This window comes from Lathamus discolor, chromosome 1 (assembly GCF_037157495.1).
Source record: "Lathamus discolor isolate bLatDis1 chromosome 1, bLatDis1.hap1, whole genome shotgun sequence".
NCBI lineage: Eukaryota > Metazoa > Chordata > Aves > Psittaciformes > Psittacidae > Lathamus > Lathamus discolor.
The window spans coordinates 112,492,783-112,514,892 of record NC_088884.1 but is presented as its reverse complement, the minus strand read 5'-3'; the positions used below and the strand labels follow the sequence as shown (position 1 = coordinate 112,514,892).

Genomic DNA, 22,110 nt, shown 5'->3' with positions numbered 1-22,110 from the left:
AAATTGAGAGATAGGCCCATTGCTTTGACATGCACCAGGATAAATTGAGATAAGATACATAAAAGGTTCTCAGAGGTCCTGTGAACTGAGAAAGCCACAGAATTGATGCTAAATGATGCGGGGACAAACAAGCAGCAGTGCTAACGTCATGACGTTGTGACACTTTCTGTGGCAGTCCTGCCTTTCCCAAAAGCTTTAGGACTTGGAACTCAAAAGTGTAATTGAAAACTAAAATGGAAGTTTGTTGTTGCAGCTTTTTGCTAAGAGCTTTTGCCTCGCAATCCATGAATCAACTCTTAATAAGCAACCCAAATGTAAAAGCAAAGTTGTCAAAACCTGTGCTCCATGATAGATGTGCTTATCGTTGTTTTCTTCACAGTTTGCTATTGTGTTCAAAACACCCAAGTATCGAGATGTCAATATCACAAAACCAGCATCTGTATTTGTACAACTGCGTCGGAAATCTGATCTAGAAACAAGCGAACCAAAGCCTTTTCTCTACTATCCAGAAATCAAAGGTAATTCATTAAACCTCTTTTATATAGAATCAGCTAGGTTGGAAAAGACCTTTAAGATCCTCAAATCCAACCATTACCCCGGGACTGCCAAGACACCATTAAACCATGTCACTAAGGGCCTCATCTGTACATTTTTTTTGAACACTTCCAGGGACATTGATTCCACTGCTCCCCTGGGCAGCCTGTTCCAATGCCTGGCCACCCTTTCAGTGGAGAAATTTTTCCTAATATGAAATCTGAACCTACCCTGGTGCAGCTTGAGGCAGTTACCTCTTGTCCTATCACTTGTTACCTGGGAGAAGAAACCAACCCCCACTTCACTACATCACGACAACTTTCAGGTAGTTGTAGGGTGATAAAGTCTCCCCTGAGCCTTCTCCAGACTTAAACACCCCCAGTTCCCTCAGCTGTTCGTCATCAAACTTGTGCTCCAGACCCTTCACCAGCTTTGCTGCTCTTTTCTGGACCCACTCCAACAACTCAATGTCTTTCTTGTAGTGAGGGGCCCAGAACTGAACACGGTATTTGAGATGCAGCTTCACCAGTGCCAAGTACAGGGGGATGATCGCTGCCCTGGCCCTGCTGGCTACTTAGGATCATCTGCTCCGTGATCTTTCCCAGCACTGAGGTCAGGCTGACAGGCTTGTAGTTTCTGGGGTCTTCCTTCCTGCCTTTTTAGTAGAGGCATCACGCTGGCCAATTTCCAGTCCTCAGGGACCTGCCCACTAGACCAGGAAATACATATTCCAGTATAAATACATGTTGGAGAAAGAACTGCAGGATGCCTAGGAATGTCTTTAATAAGATGGAACTTCTTGGAATGGGGGAATTTTTTCGTAGTTGTTATTTTTAGAAAATAGGGTATTTGTCTCCTTGTTTGGTGCAGTGTGAACCATGGTAGCTCTGTAATGGGTCTGTAGGCTTTTTGTTAGACTGGTAGGCAGTAAATCTGTGTGTATTTGCCTTGTGAGGCTCACTCCCTGCATGATTCTTACATGCACACATGCCTGTCTATACAGTAGATGGCACTCTCTTCCTCTGAGTTTCTGCAAAATAGTATCTGAGGACATTTTTCTGACAGTACTTTGAGATGAAGCCTTAAACCAAAGACTCATTGGTATCTGGTGGAAAATGTATGTATTTTGCAGTTCTCTCCTACCATCGTGCTTCACAACTTCACTGATGTTTTTCACTGCACTAGTTAAGTAAGCCCAAGACACTTGCGAGAGCAGGAAAAATGCCGTTTCAATCTTTTGTGTAGTTGCTTAGTGGAAGTAGAATAGTTGACATCAGACCTGCTTCTTAAGTTGTTAGGAAAGAAGTTTAACTAGCAGATCTGTGCCCTTTAAAGTCTACAGTGTTTGATGTGAATGGCAGCAGCAATCATGGGTTTAAATATCAGTAATGTTAATGATATGGAAATGCCTAGAGGCCCAAGCCAGAATTGGTCTTTCATTGTACTAAGAATTCACCTGCCTGCAGGTTACACTATAAAGTCTTAATCTTGCATGTTTTCAGTGCCTAACTCACAGCCAAAATCAATACCCTGTCACAATCTCTAAAATACGTGCATTAGTGGTGATGGACTAAGAAGGGCTGAGAAGAAAGGGATGGTGGTTGATGTCCAAGTGAATATACTTTACACTTATTACAATAAAATAGCAGAAAACATGCATTCACAAAACCTTAGAGTTGCTGGAGGATTTTGTATCAGCAGTGATTTTCAAGAATCTTGCACAAGTATTATGGAAGGTGGAAGTGTACAACTGCAGAGCAAAGCTGCCAGGCTGGAAGTAGACCTCTTGCATGTGCTTCTTAATGGAGTAAAATTAATTCAACCCGGTTATGTGTGTTTTCAGATCCCCTACACAACCTAATCATGAAATTACCACTATGGGGCTGGTTTTTTCCTTGTTGCAAGTGTTCACGCAAACTTAGACATGTGTATGTGGATTTTTTGTTTGTTTCTCTGACTAGATTGCTCTCTAGAGTTTTCTCTCCTCATCAGTGTGAGTACGCTTGGTGTGTGCGTGCGTATTTGCTTACAGATCATGTATACCTGGAAGTAATGCACTTGCATGTTTCAGTATACTGGTTCCTGTATTCCTCTATCTTATTTGATGCACTGACTGATGTGCCTGTGCATGAAATTTCTTTTTGTCGTAGGGCTGTTGAAAACTAGTAGGTTCATGAATAAAGGGTATTTTGTTCTTTCCTCAACGATCCCACTGGATTTAAACCCCTGCAGTGTTTGTATCCCTACGTGTGTAGCTGTCTGGTAGCTCTCACATTTTCACTTTCCCTAGTATTGGAAATCTTTGTGGTTTGCTTTCCGAGGGGCCTAAGTACTATTACACCATAGAATAATTAGGTTTGGTTTTCCTATTTCTGCCCATCATGGTTTGACAGTGTAATGTGCTGCCTGGCAGTCAGCTATCTTCATTCTGGTGGCTTTTCTGATACTCTAAGTAAATCATTTCAAGCAAACATTGTTTTCACCTTTTTTTGCCATCCTTACCCTTACCCAGAAGTTCAAAGGGCACTGCAGGTACTCTGCATTGTTGGAAATCAAAGTGCCTTGTGATTTGCTGACCCTTTCATAAGGGTCCATTTCTGAAGTAGATTTGCTTAGTAGAAGAGCCTGGGCGTATATCCCTCAAAGACAAATTTTCTTCAACAAGTTTGTGGTTCAGGACACTTGTGCTGGTTTATGACTTGGCTTAGACATAGAACGATTTTGGGACCACTGATTTCCATGAGACACTTTTGTAGGAAACACTGAGCTCCCTAAGACACCTCTGTACATTTCCTTCCCAGTCTGGGCACAAGGCACCTGACATAACTGAAGAGACCACATGAGCCCAAGTGATGCTGTTGGTCTTGCTAGGGACTTGGCACTAGCTTGCTTCTCACAGGGATTCTCGCTGCTCCATTATATACAAATCTGTTCTGTTATTTGGAACTTGAAGAGAGTTGACTTTTCTACAACGTTACATTTTCCTTTTTGAAGTAGTAGACTTAAGTTTTAGTTTAATGCTTTATGCATTCACATGCTGCTTTGTTTAAAAGTGACTCCTTACCACATCTGTTCTTCCTAACTCAGACAAAGAAGAAGTGCAAAGGAAACGACAGAAGCTCATGCCAAACTTCTCTGATGGCTTCGGTGGAGGCAGCGGCACAGGAGGAGGTGGCATGTATGGAGGGGGAGGTGGCGGTGCTGGCTCTGGTAAGGCAGCAATTTTGGTCAAAAAGGAGAAGGGGCTCTACTTTGAGAGCAGGACAGATGTTTATTCTGATTTTAAAAATGTGGTGAGGATTTTTGTCTCCTAGATAGATAAGACCTGATTCTCCCATCTTTATACCAGTGTTACTCATTTCAGTCTAAGTATCTCCTTGCTTTCTAAGTATTTCATCAGCTCCTTTTTTTTCCTACTTGCATATAAGGTTCCTGGTGACTTTTCCCTTTTCCTTGAAGCTTTAAGTCACAGCTAACACCTTTCTGTTTGAGGGAGTCTAGTCAGGAATCCATCACACCTTAGCTTTGTTGCTTCCTAGGGCCTCAGAGGCACTGAAATTCAAGAGACAGCTCAGCTGAGTACCATCTTGGGTGCTTGAAATTTGAACAGGTTCTTAATTATTTCTGAGACCTTGAGTAGACTTTGGCAAATTAACACTGTTAGTGCAAAGAACTATTTCAAAGTTTGCAATACTATTTAGTAATTTTTCTGCACTTTATCTGTTGAAGCCAGAGTGTAGCTGAGATGCGTAAGAGCATTGCTTTAATGCTTGCAGCAAAGCATTAAAAACGTGTAGATCAGCAAATTTTCATCTGAACCACAATACCTTTTCAACCCTTCTTTATAGAGCAGGAGCTCAGTTTTCAAATAGTTACCTGCATTGCGAGCAGCACATCTATAACACCAGAATGGGATCTGTTGTAGTCACAAAGATATGAAAGCATAGAGGTAGCATGTGAGGTCTCAGCTGAGTTTTAGATGGAGCATACTAGTGATATTTCACTTGTGTGGATTTACGGATATTGGGATAGAGCATGTCACTAGCCAACCATCTAGAATTTGTTGGATTTTGGGGGGACGAGGAATAGTTCACCTTCAGCCTGGAAAAATTAATTGGCTGGAATAAAGCAAAAGGTATGTAAAAAAACAAAATTCCAGTTCTTTAGGATCAGTGTTAGGATCATAGAATAGTTCGGGTTGGAAAGGACCTTAAGATCATCTAGTTCCAACCCCCCTGCTGTGGGCAGGGACACCTCACACTAAACCGTCTCACCCAAGGCTTCGTCCAACCTGGCCTGAGTGTTCTTCCAGCTGATGCTTTCATTGCTTTAGGGTGTAATTCTGTAAATTCTTTTTCCTTTCTTTAGGGTTCAGTTATCCTTCATATGGATACTCTGCTTTTGGAGGGATGCATTTCCACCCTGGCGCAACAAAGTCCAATGCTGGAATGAAACATGGTAACAGTAAAATGTTGTTCCTTGCAAAAGTCCTGCATGTGCTTATGTATTCAGTGTATGTTGTGAGCAACAGCCCTTTGCTTGCTTGAACGTGCTGATTGCAGGTGACACAAGGACTAGACCAGAGGAAGGGTATCTTCCTTTGTCACCATAGTCTGATACACAACAGCCCAGAGAAGTAACATACAAGTCAGTGGAAAAGATTAAGTTAATAATAAGGACATTCTTGGCTTCCTAAAATAAGGAATTACTTACAGGTTGAATACACCGTACTTATTTCCAAAGTCTAAGGGATGAATTTGGTGTCAGAAGAATAAAAGTAAATCTGAATCATTCAGCTAGATTTCCTGTGAATACTTCAGACTTGCATTCTTGTATCATACAAGGAGAGGTGTATCTCTTGTTATGTATAAAAGTTCATCTTTAAAGCAGGGGCTATCAAAAATGTAATATCACTTTAGAGCAAGTTACATTCCTATGTCTGTCCATCTGGAGTACTATAATTCATGAATGCTTAATGATAACACCTATGTAAACATCAGTATTTGCGTAGAGTTTTTAGGGTTTGGTGTTGAGCTTTATCACTTGCATAAAAAAGCAACAGTATTAGACACTAGTGGTACTAATTTTTGTTTTAAGGACTATTAAATAGGACAGCTGAACAAGGTGGGAAGCGCTCTGATGAACAAAGTGACAAACGGGACATGAAACATGATGTGAAAGTGGAAACTATGGACAGGAATGAGTGCAGAACCTGTGGTTGTCAGGAGGCGGAGGAGGATGCTGCTTCTTTCTGTAAAAGTGAAGTAAATGAAGCAAATTGGAGGTGGCAGGGTAAGTGAACAAGCAAATGTGTTCAGGGTAGATCAAACAGTAGTATGGGAAAAGCTGGTGTTAAAGTGCTGGAAACTCCATAAATACGTTTGCTGTTTTCAAAATATGATAATTCCTCCTAGAGTTAACAGAAGGGATTCCATTCCCCCAGATCTAAGGTCCCTCCCCATACATAGTGTTGTAGATAATCTTCCACCTTTGTACTACTACTGGGCAGCTGAGCTTCTGCTTGTCATGTAAGGAGAAAAATAGCTTAGCCTGCTGGGCACATTTACCACTGCTTTATAATAAACCTGTATGAGGAGCACTGGAAGCAGTAAAGGTGCAAGGCATACAGTTCAGCAGTTTACTTGGTTTTTGGTATTTGACAGACTTTAATGGGTGAGTAAATGGATGTTAGCAGTAGTTCTTCCCTGCAATTCTACTGTCAAGCTGCGTGCAAAGTAGCAGTAAAGGTTTGAATTTAAAATGTAAATATTCTCATGTAAAAAATACACAGTAAAATTAACACTGTTGGGTAGCGAAGTCTTAGACATCAGACAAAAGAGGAGGAAGGCAAGGGGAGTCAGTAGAAACAGTTTAGCAAGCAGAGTTGTAAACTATATGCAGACTATAAATTTATAAACATAAAATATATGCAGACTATAAATATAAATCCATTTCCCAGCAGGAAGATGTCCTTTCCCTGGATTCTTTTCTCAGAAGAGCTGATGGTCACTTTCTTAAGGGGTTTCAGTAATTGTGTTTCTCATGAAATTAAAAGCAACAGTTGGACTAGAGAGATGTGGTAGTGGTAGTAATTGAGCAGGAGCAAATTTCTTGTTCTTGGCTTTTACCAAGCGCACTGTGATTTAGACCAATCTTGTTTCCTTCGTCAGGAAGAGAGCACGTTACTTTGTGTGTGTCAGCCCTATGTAACACTTGCTATTTAACAGCACTAGAAACTGTGGCTTGGGAAACCAGAGTTGCATAGCAGATGGGTTGTAGTTCTCCAAGGTGTAGCTGCTTGTGATCTGAGAAACAGACCGTGCTTCTGAGCGAACCTGAGGAGCTCCGTGCTGGCTCACAGTTCTGGTCGTGAAAAATCTCATGACTGACTCAGAGAGCAAAATTTTTTGCTGCTATGTGAAGAAATAATAATGTCCATTTAGCAGTCACCAAGGAGGGGACTGAATTGTTGACCTGGTTTCCCAGTAGTGAATACTGTAGGCAGGAAATTGACTGTTTCTTTTCTTTATCTATTATAATGGCATGAAAAGAGGCAATTTCAAGCTCGAGATTATATGAAGAGTAGACACAGAAGAATAGGCTCCATGAAATAGCTCTTGTATGTTAGAACATTTGGGTATTAGGCTAAATATGCTCTTTTATAGTGTTCTAAAGGGTATCTTTTCTGTGTGCTTGATATGGGAAACCAGGGAGCTTCAGCATCCAGTTTTTTTTTTTGGTCTTTGGAAATGTCTGTAATGACAAAAGGATGCATTGCTTAACACCCTCTGCCCTGGATATGTCTCCTCAGCGTAATACCTATTTAGTGCTATTACTTAGTGTTAAGAGGTAAATAGCAAACATAAATGCATCAGCCTAGGCATATACAGTACAGGAACCACAGTGATGGATTTGCTAGAATGATAATCTTCACGGATAGGTGAGTAAGTCCTGGCTTGCAGAAATTATGTGTTTGTATTTACGAGGGATATGCTTCTGACTCAGTCCAAATGCCTGGTTTTGTGTAGCTGGAAATCCTGGGTAATCTCTCCCTATGTGTGCTTTAAATGACAGCATCTGTTTTGCTTGTGTGCTCCTAGTAATTTTTAACCTTACAAGGTTTTATAGAAACATGAAACTGTTCAAAATACAGGCTGGTTTCAGACAATACTGCTTCCCAGAATGACAACTGGGGTTTGAAAGTTCATCTGTTTCATTTTCACTAGTTTCTTGCTGATACAGAACCACAAAGGTACTGACAGAGCCTCTAGACTGACTTTTTTCCACAAATGAGTTTCTGTCCTCCCTTTTCTCCCTTTTGCCTCCCCACCATGACAAATTCAGCTTTCTAAAATCTCAGTGGCTGTACATGTTGTAAATCTAGAATCAGGGTACTACAAATACTAAGCATTGTAAACACTGCAGTGTTTTAAACAGGTGAACAGACTCTGTGCTGCTGCTGCAAAGCAGGAGAGACTGCATGATTTGAGTAGTGGGAGAGGGTGCACAAAGCCCTGCATTTATTCCATAGCTTTACAGTGACATTCTGTGCAGTATTTGACAGGTCACTTACGCTTCTTGTGCCTTGGTTCCCTCAAGTTAAACTACTCAGAACTGCATAGGAGGTTCTTTAAAGTCCTCTATGGACAAGAGTCCTCAGATGTCACTTGTATCTAAGCAAATCCAAGTTCCTGCTCCTTTTGTCTCATTACACAAAAGCACACATCAATGTGTTTAATTCAGTACCACTCAAGGTAGCTTCCAGGATTTGACTGTTCTCAAGATTCCTGCTGCCCGAATGCTCACCATGCACCTGGTTTTTTTTCCAAGGGACTCATTCCCTCTATCCTTACATCTCAGCAGTAATTGGCAACCCGTCTCAGTGAATCAGTGAATAATGCTTGGTGCTCTGCACTTTGTATGTTTTTGGCAGCACAAATGCCTGCCCAAGGAAGGAGGTGTTGCAAGGTAGACAAAGCAGATGAAGGCAAAACTTTGTTTTGCAGATGGTCTGTTCCTGGAGAAGGCCATGCAGCTTGCCAAGCGTCACTGCAATGCTCTCTTTGATTATGCTGTAACCGGAGATGTGAAGATGCTGTTGGCTGTTCAGCGCCATCTCACTGCTGTCCAGGATGATAATGGAGACAAGTAAGCTGGCCTGTACTTACCGGGTTGAAAGTCATGGTTTTGATAGCAGAATGGTGTAGTCAGTTTGTTCTGTCCCCTGTGGGTGCTGATTGTGGATTGCAGCTCTGCTCTCATCAAATAAACACCATTCTCCTTTGTGCTGGGTGGCGGTGGTACAGCTGCAACATAGACGTTTTTGTTGCATTTGCAGAAAAGTGACTCGCACCACAAAGTTCATTGATCCCGTCAGTACCTGTCAGAAAGCAGTCTGGTCTTTGAGGATATGCTGAGCATGCTGTTTGCTTTTCTGTACTTAAAATCTTGACGGAGCACAAAGTGCCATGCCTGCAGCATGGTACACAGTTGAGGGGGACCCTCAGCTTTGTGCTGAAGGAGAGTGCTGTGCTTTGTATGCTGTGAAAGGCTTGTAGGTGTTGATAGGAAGCTTTTAGCTTACCAGATGCACTGGGAGACATTAGAAACTCTGAAGGGTCTCTCTGCAGAAATGTCCCTGCTGCTTTTCTCTCACTGACACCAAGGTCTTCCAAGACAACTATTTTGTTCTTGCTTACATCTGTACTCTACTGTTGTCTTCCAAGAGATTGCATGGATGTTTGTGGCCAACCTGGCTGCTAATATTTGCTAATATCAGTCCTTCAATAATAGGAGCTGTAGTAGAAATCCATTTTGTTCCTCTATAGCTATGCAAATTCTGTGGGACTGAGACTGAAATACAGTGAGGAACTAATGATTAGTAGTTATTTAAAAACCAATTCAGCAGTAGTGGCTCTGAACACATGCAAGGAATGTGGAAGGAAGTGACATTATCACATTCTCACTTTTTAGCTGGCAGGGTTTGGGCAGACCCTGTGCAATCACTTATGTTTCCTTAAATTGCAGTGGTTTTTACAGTAGAAGCCTCATAAGCCTTGAGGTATCCAGCTAGTTGGAAAATTAGAAGTGGCTGAGACATGCTATCCCACTGCAGGATTACCCAGAGAGGCTACAACTTTCCCTCCACTTTGAGTGCAAATAGGTCTCAGGTTACTGATAAAGCACTGCAGAATCAGAGATAGCTGCTTTTCTTTTGCTTTCCAGTTGGCAACCTAATGTCTGCTTTAAGGAAAGCAGGAACATGAATTGAGGCAGGAGCTAGCAACAAAATCTGCAAGCTACTTAGGACAATAGAGCTTCTGAGGTTTTGGGTGGTTTTTTTAATTAAAACCATGGGGTACGGTAGGACTTGCATTTAAATATCAATAGGGTGCCCCTCAGAACTGGACTTTCAGCAAAGTCAAAATACTTTTCAGAATGATGGTAAGTAGTTATTTTCTTCCTGAGTCAAGAAGTACCTGCAAATATGTGAGGCTCAAGCTCATGATGCCTTTCTCCTGGGATGTATTTTACTCTGTGAGCATGTAATACATCTAAATTGCGGCTTTTTAACAAGACAAGAGTTTTCGTGACCGTCTTCCTGCAGGAGCTGGTTTAAAAAAAACTTAAACTCAGAATTCATAAATCAGTTTTCCTAATTTTCACTTTAATCATGAAAACTGTATAGCAAAAACCACAAGATTTTTGCTTAAGCCTTTAAAGAAGTGTTGCTGTCTGCAATTTTGCTCATCTTTCATCAAGGGAGTATATAGGGAGTGAAAATACATTTATTGGGACCCTGCGTTGTATCTTGTGGCTTTAAGACAAAATACATTAATCCCTGATTAATGCATATTTACGGTGGGCACTCAGTAACACCAGCTGGTGCTGCATTTGTACCAGCACCGCTGCTCTTCTCCAGAAGCCTGACGGTGGAGCAGCATTCTGCCTCTGCCATGGGGCTGAAATGCAGTTTCTGATGTAGGACTGTATAAGAAATGAAATTGACTTGCTCTTTCATGGTCTAGTCATCATGTCTTTACAGCATCACATGTAGTGGCAGGGTAAAATTAAAGTACTTGCTACAGGAAATGGAACTAAAGGCAGTAGAAGAGCAGACTTGTTTCTGAAGTGAGATTTGGAAATAAAATGTCGGCATGATAGGGCATAATAAGACACATCTACCAGGGAGCAGAGGAACAGCTCTTTTGTAGTAGTGGTGGGACTGTTTGAACAGCACAGGAGAGTTGAAGGAGGGAAAGGGCTGTGGTACTGCCTATGGCAGTGTCCAGAACCAGTCAAATGGGCCCTTAGAGGATTAATTTGGTTTAGAAATAAAATTTTTTCACTTTTTAAAATACCTTCTGGTTTTGAGTGCTCTCAGTCTCAATTTCAAAATGACTCTACCCCCCGAATGGCAAAGAACTTCTTGTTCTTCTGATGAAAGCATAGCTGTGAGTGTATTTAGGTATTTCTCTAGCACCATAACAGACATGCCAGATGACCTATGTTGATACTGTGTCCTAGCAGCAATATGCAAAAAGATGAGTCTAGGGGCTGGCCAACATCTGTCAAAGGAGAGCCTGGCAGGATGTGTTTCAAAACAAAGGGCATGACTTTGAAAGAAAGTCGAAAGGGAACAATACAAATGGAGCTGTGCTTGAGATGTAGGGTGTAGGATTCACAACCTGTTTTCCTGGTGTCCTTTTGAAAGTACAGCCGCTGTGGCTGGTGGTGAAGGAGAAGAGCACGGGAAAGGCCATCACATTCACCAGCAGGAGTGGTAAAGTGCCTTGCTATGCAGTCACTCATGTCCCAGAACAGGTTTTTCTTTGGCTTTGAGGTCTCTGGCCACTGCTGCAAGCCCTGTGGCTGTTAGTCACCAGGCGGAGTCCTTTGTCATTCTTCTGCTTGAAAACGAAGGAAATTAAAACCCACAGATGTGGGGAAACCCCCAAGGGAAAATCTGCTTTGGTGGTAGAGAGACCTGTGGAAATTCTGAAGGAAGGGTTTCACAGAAAGAAGTGTTCAGTGCTGCTGAAGTCAAAGCATGAAATCTGGGGATTTCAGCAAGTTCTGAAACAATTATGTTGTGCTCCAGTGTTTGTATTTATTAGACTAGTAGTAAAGGTGTGCTTTTGTGATTGAAGGGTGAAAAACACCGTTCCCTTCTGACAAGCATTTCAATGTTGGCCATCGTTTTAGGTGCTGATATTTAGTGCTGAAATCGTGACCTCCAATAGGCAAGTTCATCTGTTAGAATTCAATCAGATCTACAGCAAAACCTTACAATTTGTATAATACATTTGTAAATTGTGTGCATTTGTTAATGGGTTTTGTTTGTTTCAGCGTCCTTCATTTAGCAATTATCCACCTTCATACTAAGCTGGTGAAAGACCTCTTGGAAGTGATGGCTGATTTGAATTACAGTGACATCATTAACATGAGAAACGACCTTTATCAGGTACTCAGTTGTGATGGTGTAAGTACTGTGGATTGTTCAGCCAGTAAAAAAGAAATTGCACAATGTACTGTCTGTCTTCTATGTTGGAATGAGTCCAGATCAGACTGCAGCGCAAACAAGCTTAGGTGTAAGGTGGTGGAGGAGCCAAAAGCATGCTTTCAGCAGTTTAGTTTAGACCTTCCCTTGATGTTAACAAAAATGTCTCCATGGGTTAATTGTAAAACAGGACAAAGAAATTTCTTCACTCTGTGTCTTCATTATTTGGCTTCTGTGGTATTAAACCAGCAGTGAGACTCACAGTGCGCCAACTCTCGGCTCTTTTGGCTTTTCTAACATAGGATAACTCGAGATTGTGAGTCAGTTGCTGCGTCATCAGTTTCCTGTAAGCATGGGGAAGCTGTACAAAGTCTGCCCTTCTTATAGCCCATATGGTATTTGTGCCCATCACATGAGCACCAGGATTTCCCATTCATTTCTAGAGTCACGTTATAGCAAAACAAAAAAAACCAAACCCATCCTTGTGTCTTTTACCTAGCAGGAAAACTGCCAATTCCGTCTTCTCAGAGCCTTGGGTGACATCGTTTAGGGTAACATGTCCCTGCCCATGGCAGGGGGGTTGGAACTAGGTGATCTTGAGGTCCTTTCCCACCCAGACCATTCTGTGATTCTGTGATTCAGCCTCCTCTGTGACAGAGTCTCAGCTTTTTGTTTTGTAGCTCAGAAAGGCTTTAAAAAGAGCTGTGGAACCCTGCCTGGCAACACATACCTTTTCAAACATGTGTGCCATTTGGTTGTCCCAAAGGTGACCAGCTGAACGTTACACAGCAGTACAATAACATCCCTGTCGTTTCGTTTGCTGTGAACAGTAAAGGCAGCTTTTTATTCTACACAGATAGTCCCAGAGGGTTTGACGTTTTTGTTCCATTTTGCATTTCATTGTTCTGTTCATATAAAGCAAGTGTGAAAAGGGGAGACTGATGAAAGCAAGCAGGAGATTCTGAATTGAATCCTGTGCCCCCTATTAAACAGAAATAGGATGCAAAGCTGTGTCACACAAGAAATAAATCTCTACCTACCAGGACCTCTGCAGCTTTCCTGCCTTCCTACATAAAACCTTAAGGCAGTGGTGAGGGGGAATGCAGGCTTGGGCTGGAATTTTCGTTCTGTGCAGACATTCTGGAAGCTGAGTCATACACATACCTCTTAGATTTGGTAATTAGTTGCAGATACATTGACAGATCTGTTGACAAACAGAAGCTCAATACAGAGCTGGAATGAGTCTCTTTTATAGTCTTCTGTTAATATAAGGATAACAAATACGGAATCCTGTGCAATTTTTAGATGATTTTAGTGTTGGAAAGGTGATTTCCAAAACCTTACTGAAATGCTTACGGTTTAAATGCGTGCATGTCTGAGTATGTTCTGCATCACACTGTTCACTGGCAGGGCTGCTGAGAATGCAGTATACAATCAACCTTTGGAAATACTTGAAACCTCTCGGCCCAAGAGCTGCTGTGTCTGTGCACAAATGCAGACTGTGCAAATGGAATTAGCTAGCTGGACAGGCGCCGCGTAAATGCAGTTGTTCTGCACTTTAACACATGCACAGAACAGCAGGATTTTCTTCTTTTCTGTGCAGTCATTTTAAGGGATAAGGAAAATCTAAGCCCGTGACTGCAAGCCTCCTGTTCAGGAGTAAAATTAGATAGCAGTTCAGTGCCAAAGGCAGATTTGAGCAGGCCCTGGAAAGTGTGTGTGCTCCCTCTGTGGCATGAACTTGGCTATGGGGCAGCTGGAAGCAGGGTTGCAGTGTCTAGGGGCACAGGGATTACCTCATTTCCCAAGTGCCTTGCACTGCAATGCTCGAACAGCCAGGTCAGTGCCCTGGCTTATAGAGTAGGCAACGTCTTTGTCCCTCCCAAAGTCCAACTGCTGACACTAGCAAAGCAGCTCTTATTTCTAGTAAGTAGAAACTCTATTCGTAGTGTGCAGTAGAAAAACGTACACCTGTGCCAGCTTTTCATTTCTGTTAGCTTTGAAGTAGAGTAACGTCTTCTCACACTAGGAGCTTTTATGGGTTTAAGAGATTTCTGTAGAAGTGACGTAGCTGTTGCTTACCTTCTCATGGCTTGCTTCTGTCACTTCTAGACCCCCTTGCACCTGGCAGTAATCACAAAGCAGGCAGAGGTGGTAGAAGACTTGCTGAAGGCTGGAGCAGATGTCAGCCTTCTGGACCGCCACGGTAATTCCGTCTTACATTTAGCTGCTGCTGAAGGAGACGACAAGATTTTGAGTCTACTCCTCAAGCATAAGAAGATGTCTACAATGGTTGACCTTTCCAGTGGTGAAGGTATGAAAAGATAGTGGCTTTATTTTACACGTAACTAGAAGACAAGCACACACCTCAGTTCATCATAGAACACAGAATGGTTTGGGTTGGAAGGGACGTTATATATCATCCTGTTCCAATCCCCCTGCCACAGGCAGGGACACCTTCCACTAGACCAGGTTGCTCAAAGCCCCATCCAACCTGGCCTTGAACACTGCCAGGGATGGGGCCAACACAACTTCCGGCCAACAGTGTCTCTACGCAGGTAGATACAGACCTTGGAAATAACATCTTTCCCCATTCTGTATGTGCTGTCCTTGACTTTTATATGCCTGCAGTAATCACAGATGAGAGAACACAAACATGTAGGTTTTCTGATTATACAGAACATAAGGATTGGTAATGGCCATATGACACAGTATGGATTTTAATGCTATTACTGTATATTCTCTTTAATCTCGCGAAACATCAAGCACTGTGTTCCTCCTGAGTACCCGATGCAAGCACTGCTTTAAAAAAAAAATCCCTCCAGAAGTAATGTTTCCTCCTCATCTCTAGTAAATAAAATCCCCTCAGACGTAATTTCTGGACCTCTGTTGAGTTTCATATCTGGTACTTAGTGACCATACAGAACTAGAGCCTATAAGCTAACCACAAAGACACAATTCTCCTATTTTTCAACAGCATGGGTCATTTGAATGTAGTGCTCCTGCACTAGTATGTTGTAAAGTGTCTGACCTACAAATGTCATTATGGGATTCAAAAAACTGCGTAAAGTTCCTCAGAGAGAGGAGTTTTTTGGGTTGGCTTTCGTTTTTGAACACAAGGCATTGTTATTCTTTTTTTGGGCTGGTGCAGCTAATCTTGAGGGACAAAGCTGTGTGACCTTACAGGAGGATGACGGTAAAAAATACCAGTGATTCCCCAGACTAGCAGAGATGTTCAGTAGCAGATGGGGCTGGTGCAGGATACCTGCTGGTTTAGTACCATGCAGATTTTCTTTTTAAAGCTACTCTCCTTTGAGACAAAGAGATGCTCTAGGTGAGCTCTTCAGTTCCTGCCTTCTGTTCCACCTTGTGTTCTGCTGATTATATTTTTTCATGCATGGCTTTGGCTTGCCATCAGTAACACAACTAGTACCAATTTATACGCAGAGAATGCGTTTATTAACGCCATCTTTTAGCAGGCAAAGTCTGTCACTTCTTCTCAGTTAACTACAGTAACTGTCATTCATTTTATAGCTGTCACAGAGCGGCCATTTCAAAACTCATTGCTCTGACATTTCTTTATTTTTTAAAATGCGAATGCATGTGATGGATGGGGTTTGTTTTGTGCAGGTCTGAGTGCAATTCACATGGTGGTGATGGCAAATAGCATGTCCTGCCTCAAACAGCTGATTGCTGCTGGAGTGAACATCAATGCTCAGGAACAAAAGTCAGGACGAACTGCATTGCATTTAGCTGTTGAACAAGAGAACATCCCCTTGGCAGGTTGCCTTTTGCTTGAGGTAAGGGCAGAATTTCTTTTTCCAACATCTTTTCACTTACATAGTTAAAAACTCTTGAAAATCCTGAAGTGCTTCAGAGGAACAGAAGTAATGGGGGGTTCCTGTTTATTGACTCGATTACTTAAATTGGTGTAATGGCAAAATTATTGCTAATGTTACTTGTTACTACCTGTTCAGCTCTGCTCTTGAATCTTTTGCCAAAGTTGTGGAATGTAGTTTGTGACCCTGACCCGAGCACATACTCTGCATTTAGTTTGCACTGAGTAATCCCAGCAGCCAGTGAAACTGCTTATGAACAACTGCTTCATCTGTGTGAAGTGGAACGTGGATACAGGAGTGCATAGAGAGATAGTTGTGTGTATCTGTGAATATTTGTCTCATCTCTGAAACACCTTGATCATAGCATGCTTAATTCTACACACCCACAGCTGGCTGTGGTAGCTTTCCTCAGTGTCCATGTGTGACTGTGCCTCCAGCCTACCTGCTGTCATAAGGAGAATAGGAATTCTGTGCACACCAGTTCACGCTCCACACACCATGGGTAATCAGGTGGCATGGGGTGAAGAGTGGCTTTTATCTGCCTGAGCTATTTGGGTTTCTGCGCTGTGCCTCCTGCTGGAGCACACCATCTGTTCCTGAATGCAGACAATTGCAGTTACTTTCTACTTCCTTCTTTTCAGACCACAATGAGAGTTTTTACTCAAACAGGCATGGAATGGTGCTTGCCTGCGCTGTAGCAGTGCATGAGTCTCTGCAGCTGTATTGTACAGACATGTGACCCTTTTCTTTCTGTCATTCAATAAAAACTCAGGGTGATGCAGATGTGGACAGCACTACATATGATGGGACAACTCCTCTTCACATAGCAGCTGGAAGGGGCTCTACAAAATTGGCAGCAGTTCTCAAAGCAGCAGGTATGAAAATAGATTTTTGCTGGAGAGTTCTCTTTCACAGTGGCAATTCAGATTAGAAGGCTGCAAGCAGATAAGAATGTGCCACTGAACTTTTAATGAGCAGGAGAAATGAGATGTTAAAGCCTGAAGGTTTGTTTCTCCTCAGGAAAGTCCTACTTTCAGGCGCTGTACTACTCGGCAGCACCATCTAACGGCTAAAAAGGCAAATAATTTTAGTCAAGAAAAATACTTTGGCACTCTGGGAAGCTTTTTCGGTGTTTCTTTTGTAGTTTTTTATAGCTGCAGCAGCAAAGAAGAGACCCTGTTCCACAGTCAGGATAAGTGTTGGGCTGCTTTAAAAACAAAAAATAGGTCACTGAAAGACGAGCTTGTTAGTGTCTCCTGTTTCATATCACTGTGGAAGAGTTAGGTTTGAATATTTATTGAGATTGTATTTCAGTTGTATTTGGACCTGATTTTTCTCCTATGAAACAGAAATCCAGCCTTTCATTGCTCTGGCTGTGTGCTTGGTCTTTATAATACCCACATTTTCCCTGACACTATAAAAAGAAGCACCACAGCATTGCTTCATCACGTACATGCTACGCTCAGTGTGAGCCAAGAATGGGCCTCAGTCAGTTGATAGAATCGCAGCTCAGTTGTTGGGCCCTAACATGTCATGTTTTCCCTCTTTATAATGGAGAGTAGCTTTATACAGAGATTTGACAGCATCTAACTTTAGTTGATAAAAAAATCAGCTGAATTAGCCAATATTTATGCAGAGCTTAGAATGCGTATTTTAAATATTGTTGCAAAGCAACCTGAAGCCTTCTCTTAGGAATTCTTTCGCACACTTGTTTTCCAGGTGCAGATCCTCACATTGAGAACTTTGAGCCATTGTTTTATCTAGATGACGTGAAAGATGATGAGGATGACGATGAAGGGATTGTGCCTGGAACAACACCACTGGATATGGCGGCCAACTCTGAGGTACATGATCTATTATTTTAACAGTAAATGACAACTCTCTCAGCTACCTCCTTTCACTGCATACACAGTTATTTCAGTGGTGACAAGCTTCTAATTTGCCATCAAAATTGAAACTAATTCAACCACAACACCCTCCCTCCCCGCCCCATGAAATAGCATTGGAAGGAAGCTCCACTTAACAGACTACTTGAACAGGAGTGACCAGGCACTTCTTGAAATAGCTGCACTACTGTCTTTAGTATGGAAAAGTATTTAGCTGGTTGGGCAGCTTGTGTTTGAAGGCCCATGTTCAGAGATGCTCTCTAGTGGGTTTCTTTGCTGCATGTTCAGCATTCTTCAGAATTGCAGACTTTATGTGTAGAGAAAATACACTTTTCTGTCCTACCCAAACAGTTGATTAGGCTGCACGGTCCATACTTTAGTAGCTGATTACATCCACTTGGTTTGGTATGAGTGTAAGGTACAAGCAGTCAAGCATTTCTGATCATTGTGCTGGGGAGTGGTACTAGCATTAGGTGAAAATCTAGGCCTTGTTTTAAATTACTAGTTGCAGACAGGTAATAACTCCCCAAACAGCCACTGCTCCTGCTGGTTATTTACTGCACAGTCTTTCTCTGTATCTTGAAAACAGTTGCCAGATGACGTATGGCAAGGGTGATTAACTTCTCAAGATTTCTCCCTGAAGCTTTGCCCAGGTCTTCTACAGTATCTTTAGTCATATTGTTCCTGAGGCAGAAAAAACTGCCCACTTACTTACAGATGGAATTAGGACTTTATACTGAGAATTATCGAGATACTGGACACTAACCAGGTTTCTGCGTTATTTTAGGTGTATGACATATTAAATGGCAAACCATATGAGTCAGCAGTGGTTTCGGAGGATTTACTCATGCAAGGTAACATCTATAAAGACGACTGACAGTATTCCTCTAGTAACTGAGTACTGAAAGTGTACTTGCAGAAGACATTGCTCTGCAATAGCTTGTAACTGAAATAGGGAGGGAGAAGAGGTACCCTCCCACCCTTCATTCATAGAATGAATGACACAAAGGAGTATGTTTTCAGTATTACGTTAGTAAACATTGGGATTGATGGACAGTTAAAGTACTGTTTAATTTGGCTTTGTTTTTACTTAGAAATGGAACAGTGCACGATTTGTATAAATAATAAACTAACATATTTCTCTATTCCCTAGGACATTTGAGAGACCTGAATGAAAGTTCCAAGACGCAACTTTACAGACTATTGGAATTGCCTGATCCAAACAAAAACTGGTCCATTCTAGCACAAAAACTGGGTCTTGGCATACTTAATAATGCCTTCAGGTTGAGCCCTTCCCCATCAAAAACTCTGCTTGATAACTATGAGGTAATGTGGCTGGAACAAGTTGTAAAGAACTGAGACATACTGAGAATGTTGTCCTCCTGCATGGTGAAACAGTGCAGCCCTTCAGCTTTACCAGCCTGGCTGATGGTAAACATCTGGTGTCTTCTCTCTTAGGTTTCTGGTGGCACAGTTCAGGAGTTGATTGCTGCTTTGAGACAGATGGATCACACAGAAGCCATTGAAATCATTCAGAAAGCACTATCCAGCTCACAAAGCTCATCACACCTGAAGGACAATACAGCAAAAGCTCTTCCCTTATCATCGCCACCCACCTTTGCAGAAGGAGAGACAGGTAAAATTAACCCCAAAACTTTATTTAAAATGTTCTTTATTCAGTTCTCCCACCTCACCTTGGGCTGTCCATACATCAGTTTCCTACACACAGTGCCCAAGGTGCTTCTCTGTTTCAGAAATATTTTACTGCAGCACAACTTGCTCGTCACAAATACTTGCTAAAGCCTAGAGGAAAGGGGGAAAATGGACCATTTGAATCAGTAGCCATGCATTACAGTATTGATTGTACTGCCTCCCTTTTCTGACACCGGCATCTGTCATTTACTGATGGTAAATCAGCATATACTGTCCTTGGATGTACTGGGGATAAGTTTCAAAAGATAAACTAGCCAATGATCTCCCCGGCCTGACGTGCTGGTGTCCAACTACCTCCTCGGAGCAGGGCCAGTATTACATTACGTGAGGTCACCCATGTCTTGTCCTGTTGAGTTTTGAGCATCTTCAGTTATGGAGGTCCTCTTATTAACAGAAAAGCAGAGGTTGTGGGAAGGCAGTAAGTCATCAGGGAGGTTCAGTCACTGCCTGGCTATGTTGTAAGTAACAGTAGCCTTTGTTTGCCCTGTTCGAACAATGGTAGTGCTGCCAGCACCCTAATGGGGAAACTTATACCTTATGTGGAAATACTGTGAATATTTCTAGAAAGAAGAAGGAAACACCACAGTAAGTCCATCCTGGTCTATGAACCTTCATACATATCCAAAAATGTGCTTGTACACATATTACCCCTTTAGATTAATCATGCTGCTTTGCGACATGAATGGATTGCATCATGTCACTTACTTATTTTAAGATGGCTGTTTAGAAAACTAATACTGATGACCACTGTTCTACTCACACTTGAGCCCACGCTGTACCTTCAGCTCGGATACTGTCCTGCAGCCAGGCACTCCTTTTGTGGATCTTGCACAGAAAACAGCTGCTGCTGACTTCTTCATATTTCAGGCTCACTTAATAAATGAAAGTTGCTCAAGTATTTGTCTCAAAAAGAAATCTGTAAGTGAAATAACATGAGAATATTTTAGGAGCCTCATCCTGGGGCTGTACACTTGTACAGTCTTTGAATCTGAGAATCTTTTGCCCTGCTACTACCACACTCAGGCAGAGTCCTTACTAGTGTGGTGACAGCACTAGAATCAGCAGAGCATCAGGCTTCTCACCCCATCCAGGCTGCAGCTGCAGTCAGTCTCTGCCAGCAGTGCATCAGATTACGTGCTTTTGTCAAGTGAAAACGTTCAACGCAGCTTTTCAGATCCTGGTGTCCTATAGAAGAGCTTTAACCCTATTGGTTTACATTCCTTAGGCTTTTCTGAAAGCAACATTAATGAAGCAACACAAATGATAACATATTTCCCTCTTCCCTCTCCCTCAGGCGAGCTCTACAACAGCAAATTTCAAGACAGTGAAACTGTGTGTGACAGTGGTGTGGAGACCTCCTTCCGCAAACTGAGCTTTACTTACTCGGACTCTCTGAGCAGCAAGTCATCAGTAACACTTAGCAAAATGACCCTGGGTCATGGACATGAAAGTTCAATGCAAAGCAATTATATAGCCAACTAGCAATATTCAATTAGCAATATGCAGTTACAGGACATTTACATCGGTGTCATCCTGGCCAGAGGGAAATGAATTGACAACCAGAAGTGCACTGGAGGAACCATAGACAAACCTGAACCAACAGCAACTTCAGCTCCAACCCAGTGCATGCTTCCTCAAGTACATCTAAATTTTACTCATTTACACACCATATACAGTAACTAGGGCTTTACTGCCGCATTAATACACAGGACTGGACGCTGTGAATGACTATCTGAGCTTTTCTGCCTTGTGAGGATTTTCCTTTATAGGTGAAAGTCACTCCTTGTTAGTGCATAATACCAGCTCAATAAGAAGAGGTAAGGCACACAGAGCAATCCAAGGGTGCAGTTTCTAACTGCAGTCTTCGTAGTTTTTGCAGCACAGGTGCATGAAAAAAGCTCATAAAATAGCTGGCAAAGAGAAATTATTACTTTAATCAATCACAACAATGACAACCTGGAGAGAAAAGATGATCCTAAAAAAATAATCTTGTATATTTCAAATAATGTATTTAAACCTAACTTTGGTGCCTCTTATTCAAAACATTTTTCAAGTTTGGCATTTTCCTATTGTAAATAGGTTTTTTTATATCTCTTAAAAAAAAAAAGTGCTTTTTAAATGCTTATTTTTATTTTACTTTTATAATAAAACCCCAAAATGAATTCTCTTGTCTACCTTGCTGTCATTTTTACATAGCGGTCAAGTGGAATTACAGATTTATCATTTCAGGTTTCGGCACTGATACAAGGATCATGCTGATTTCCAAGTACTACCATACATAAATAAAGGCTCACAAGGCACCTCTCTTAACGCTTAAGTATCTTCTATGGTAGAAGACCAGGAGAATCAGCTACTGCTGAGCAGCTGTGCTTTGGAACTAAAGCCTCTGACTCATGGTCTCTTTTAGTTCTCATAATTTCAGCAGGAGAGAATCATCTATGCTGAAACCATCTATTTAACATCCCAGCAAAACTCTGATGAGACAGTTCTTTGGGCTACCTAGAAACTCCTCTAATAACTATTTCTGAGCAGTACTTCTTCTTGTTTCATGTTAATTCTGGGATAGATAGTGTAACTTACAGATGTTGGCCTTACTAAGGATGTAGAACAGGTATCTGATTTCAGGATGAAAAAGCAA

General features: G+C 41.8%; 2 protein-coding genes across 13 annotated transcripts in view; one reads left to right on the top strand and one right to left on the bottom strand.

The window, feature by feature from the left end:
• Positions 1–21,634, top strand: part of NFKB1 (nuclear factor kappa B subunit 1) — a 61,306-nt gene extending 39,672 nt beyond the window's left edge. For all 3 annotated transcript variants that reach the window (XM_065691087.1, XM_065691097.1, XM_065691078.1), the window contains exons 11-24: positions 380–518; positions 3,622–3,744; positions 4,903–4,992; positions 5,632–5,826; positions 8,541–8,682; positions 11,884–11,998; positions 14,147–14,348; positions 15,665–15,834; positions 16,646–16,748; positions 17,593–17,717; positions 18,547–18,613; positions 18,913–19,085; positions 19,218–19,395; positions 20,767–21,634. In XM_065691087.1, coding sequence (XP_065547159.1) covers positions 380–518; positions 3,622–3,744; positions 4,903–4,992; positions 5,632–5,826; positions 8,541–8,682; positions 11,884–11,998; positions 14,147–14,348; positions 15,665–15,834; positions 16,646–16,748; positions 17,593–17,717; positions 18,547–18,613; positions 18,913–19,085; positions 19,218–19,395; positions 20,767–20,954 — 2,010 coding nt within the window. In that variant the 3' untranslated portion in view covers positions 20,955–21,634. The remainder of the gene's footprint in view (positions 1–379; positions 519–3,621; positions 3,745–4,902; positions 4,993–5,631; positions 5,827–8,540; positions 8,683–11,883; positions 11,999–14,146; positions 14,349–15,664; positions 15,835–16,645; positions 16,749–17,592; positions 17,718–18,546; positions 18,614–18,912; positions 19,086–19,217; positions 19,396–20,766) is intronic.
• The window catches only part of MANBA (mannosidase beta), a 56,508-nt gene continuing 53,812 nt past the window's right edge, over positions 19,415–22,110 (bottom strand). For 7 of the 10 annotated variants that reach the window (XM_065691112.1, XM_065691119.1, XM_065691136.1 and 4 more), the window contains 3 exons: positions 20,555–20,703; positions 20,252–20,388; positions 19,415–19,562 (listed from right to left, as the gene is read on the bottom strand). The gene's annotated coding sequence lies outside the window, so the exon portion shown is untranslated. Of the gene's footprint in view, positions 20,033–20,251; positions 20,389–20,554; positions 20,704–22,110 lie in introns of all 10 variants that reach the window. The other 3 variants (XM_065691145.1, XM_065691128.1, XM_065691175.1) reach the window with 3 other exon arrangements.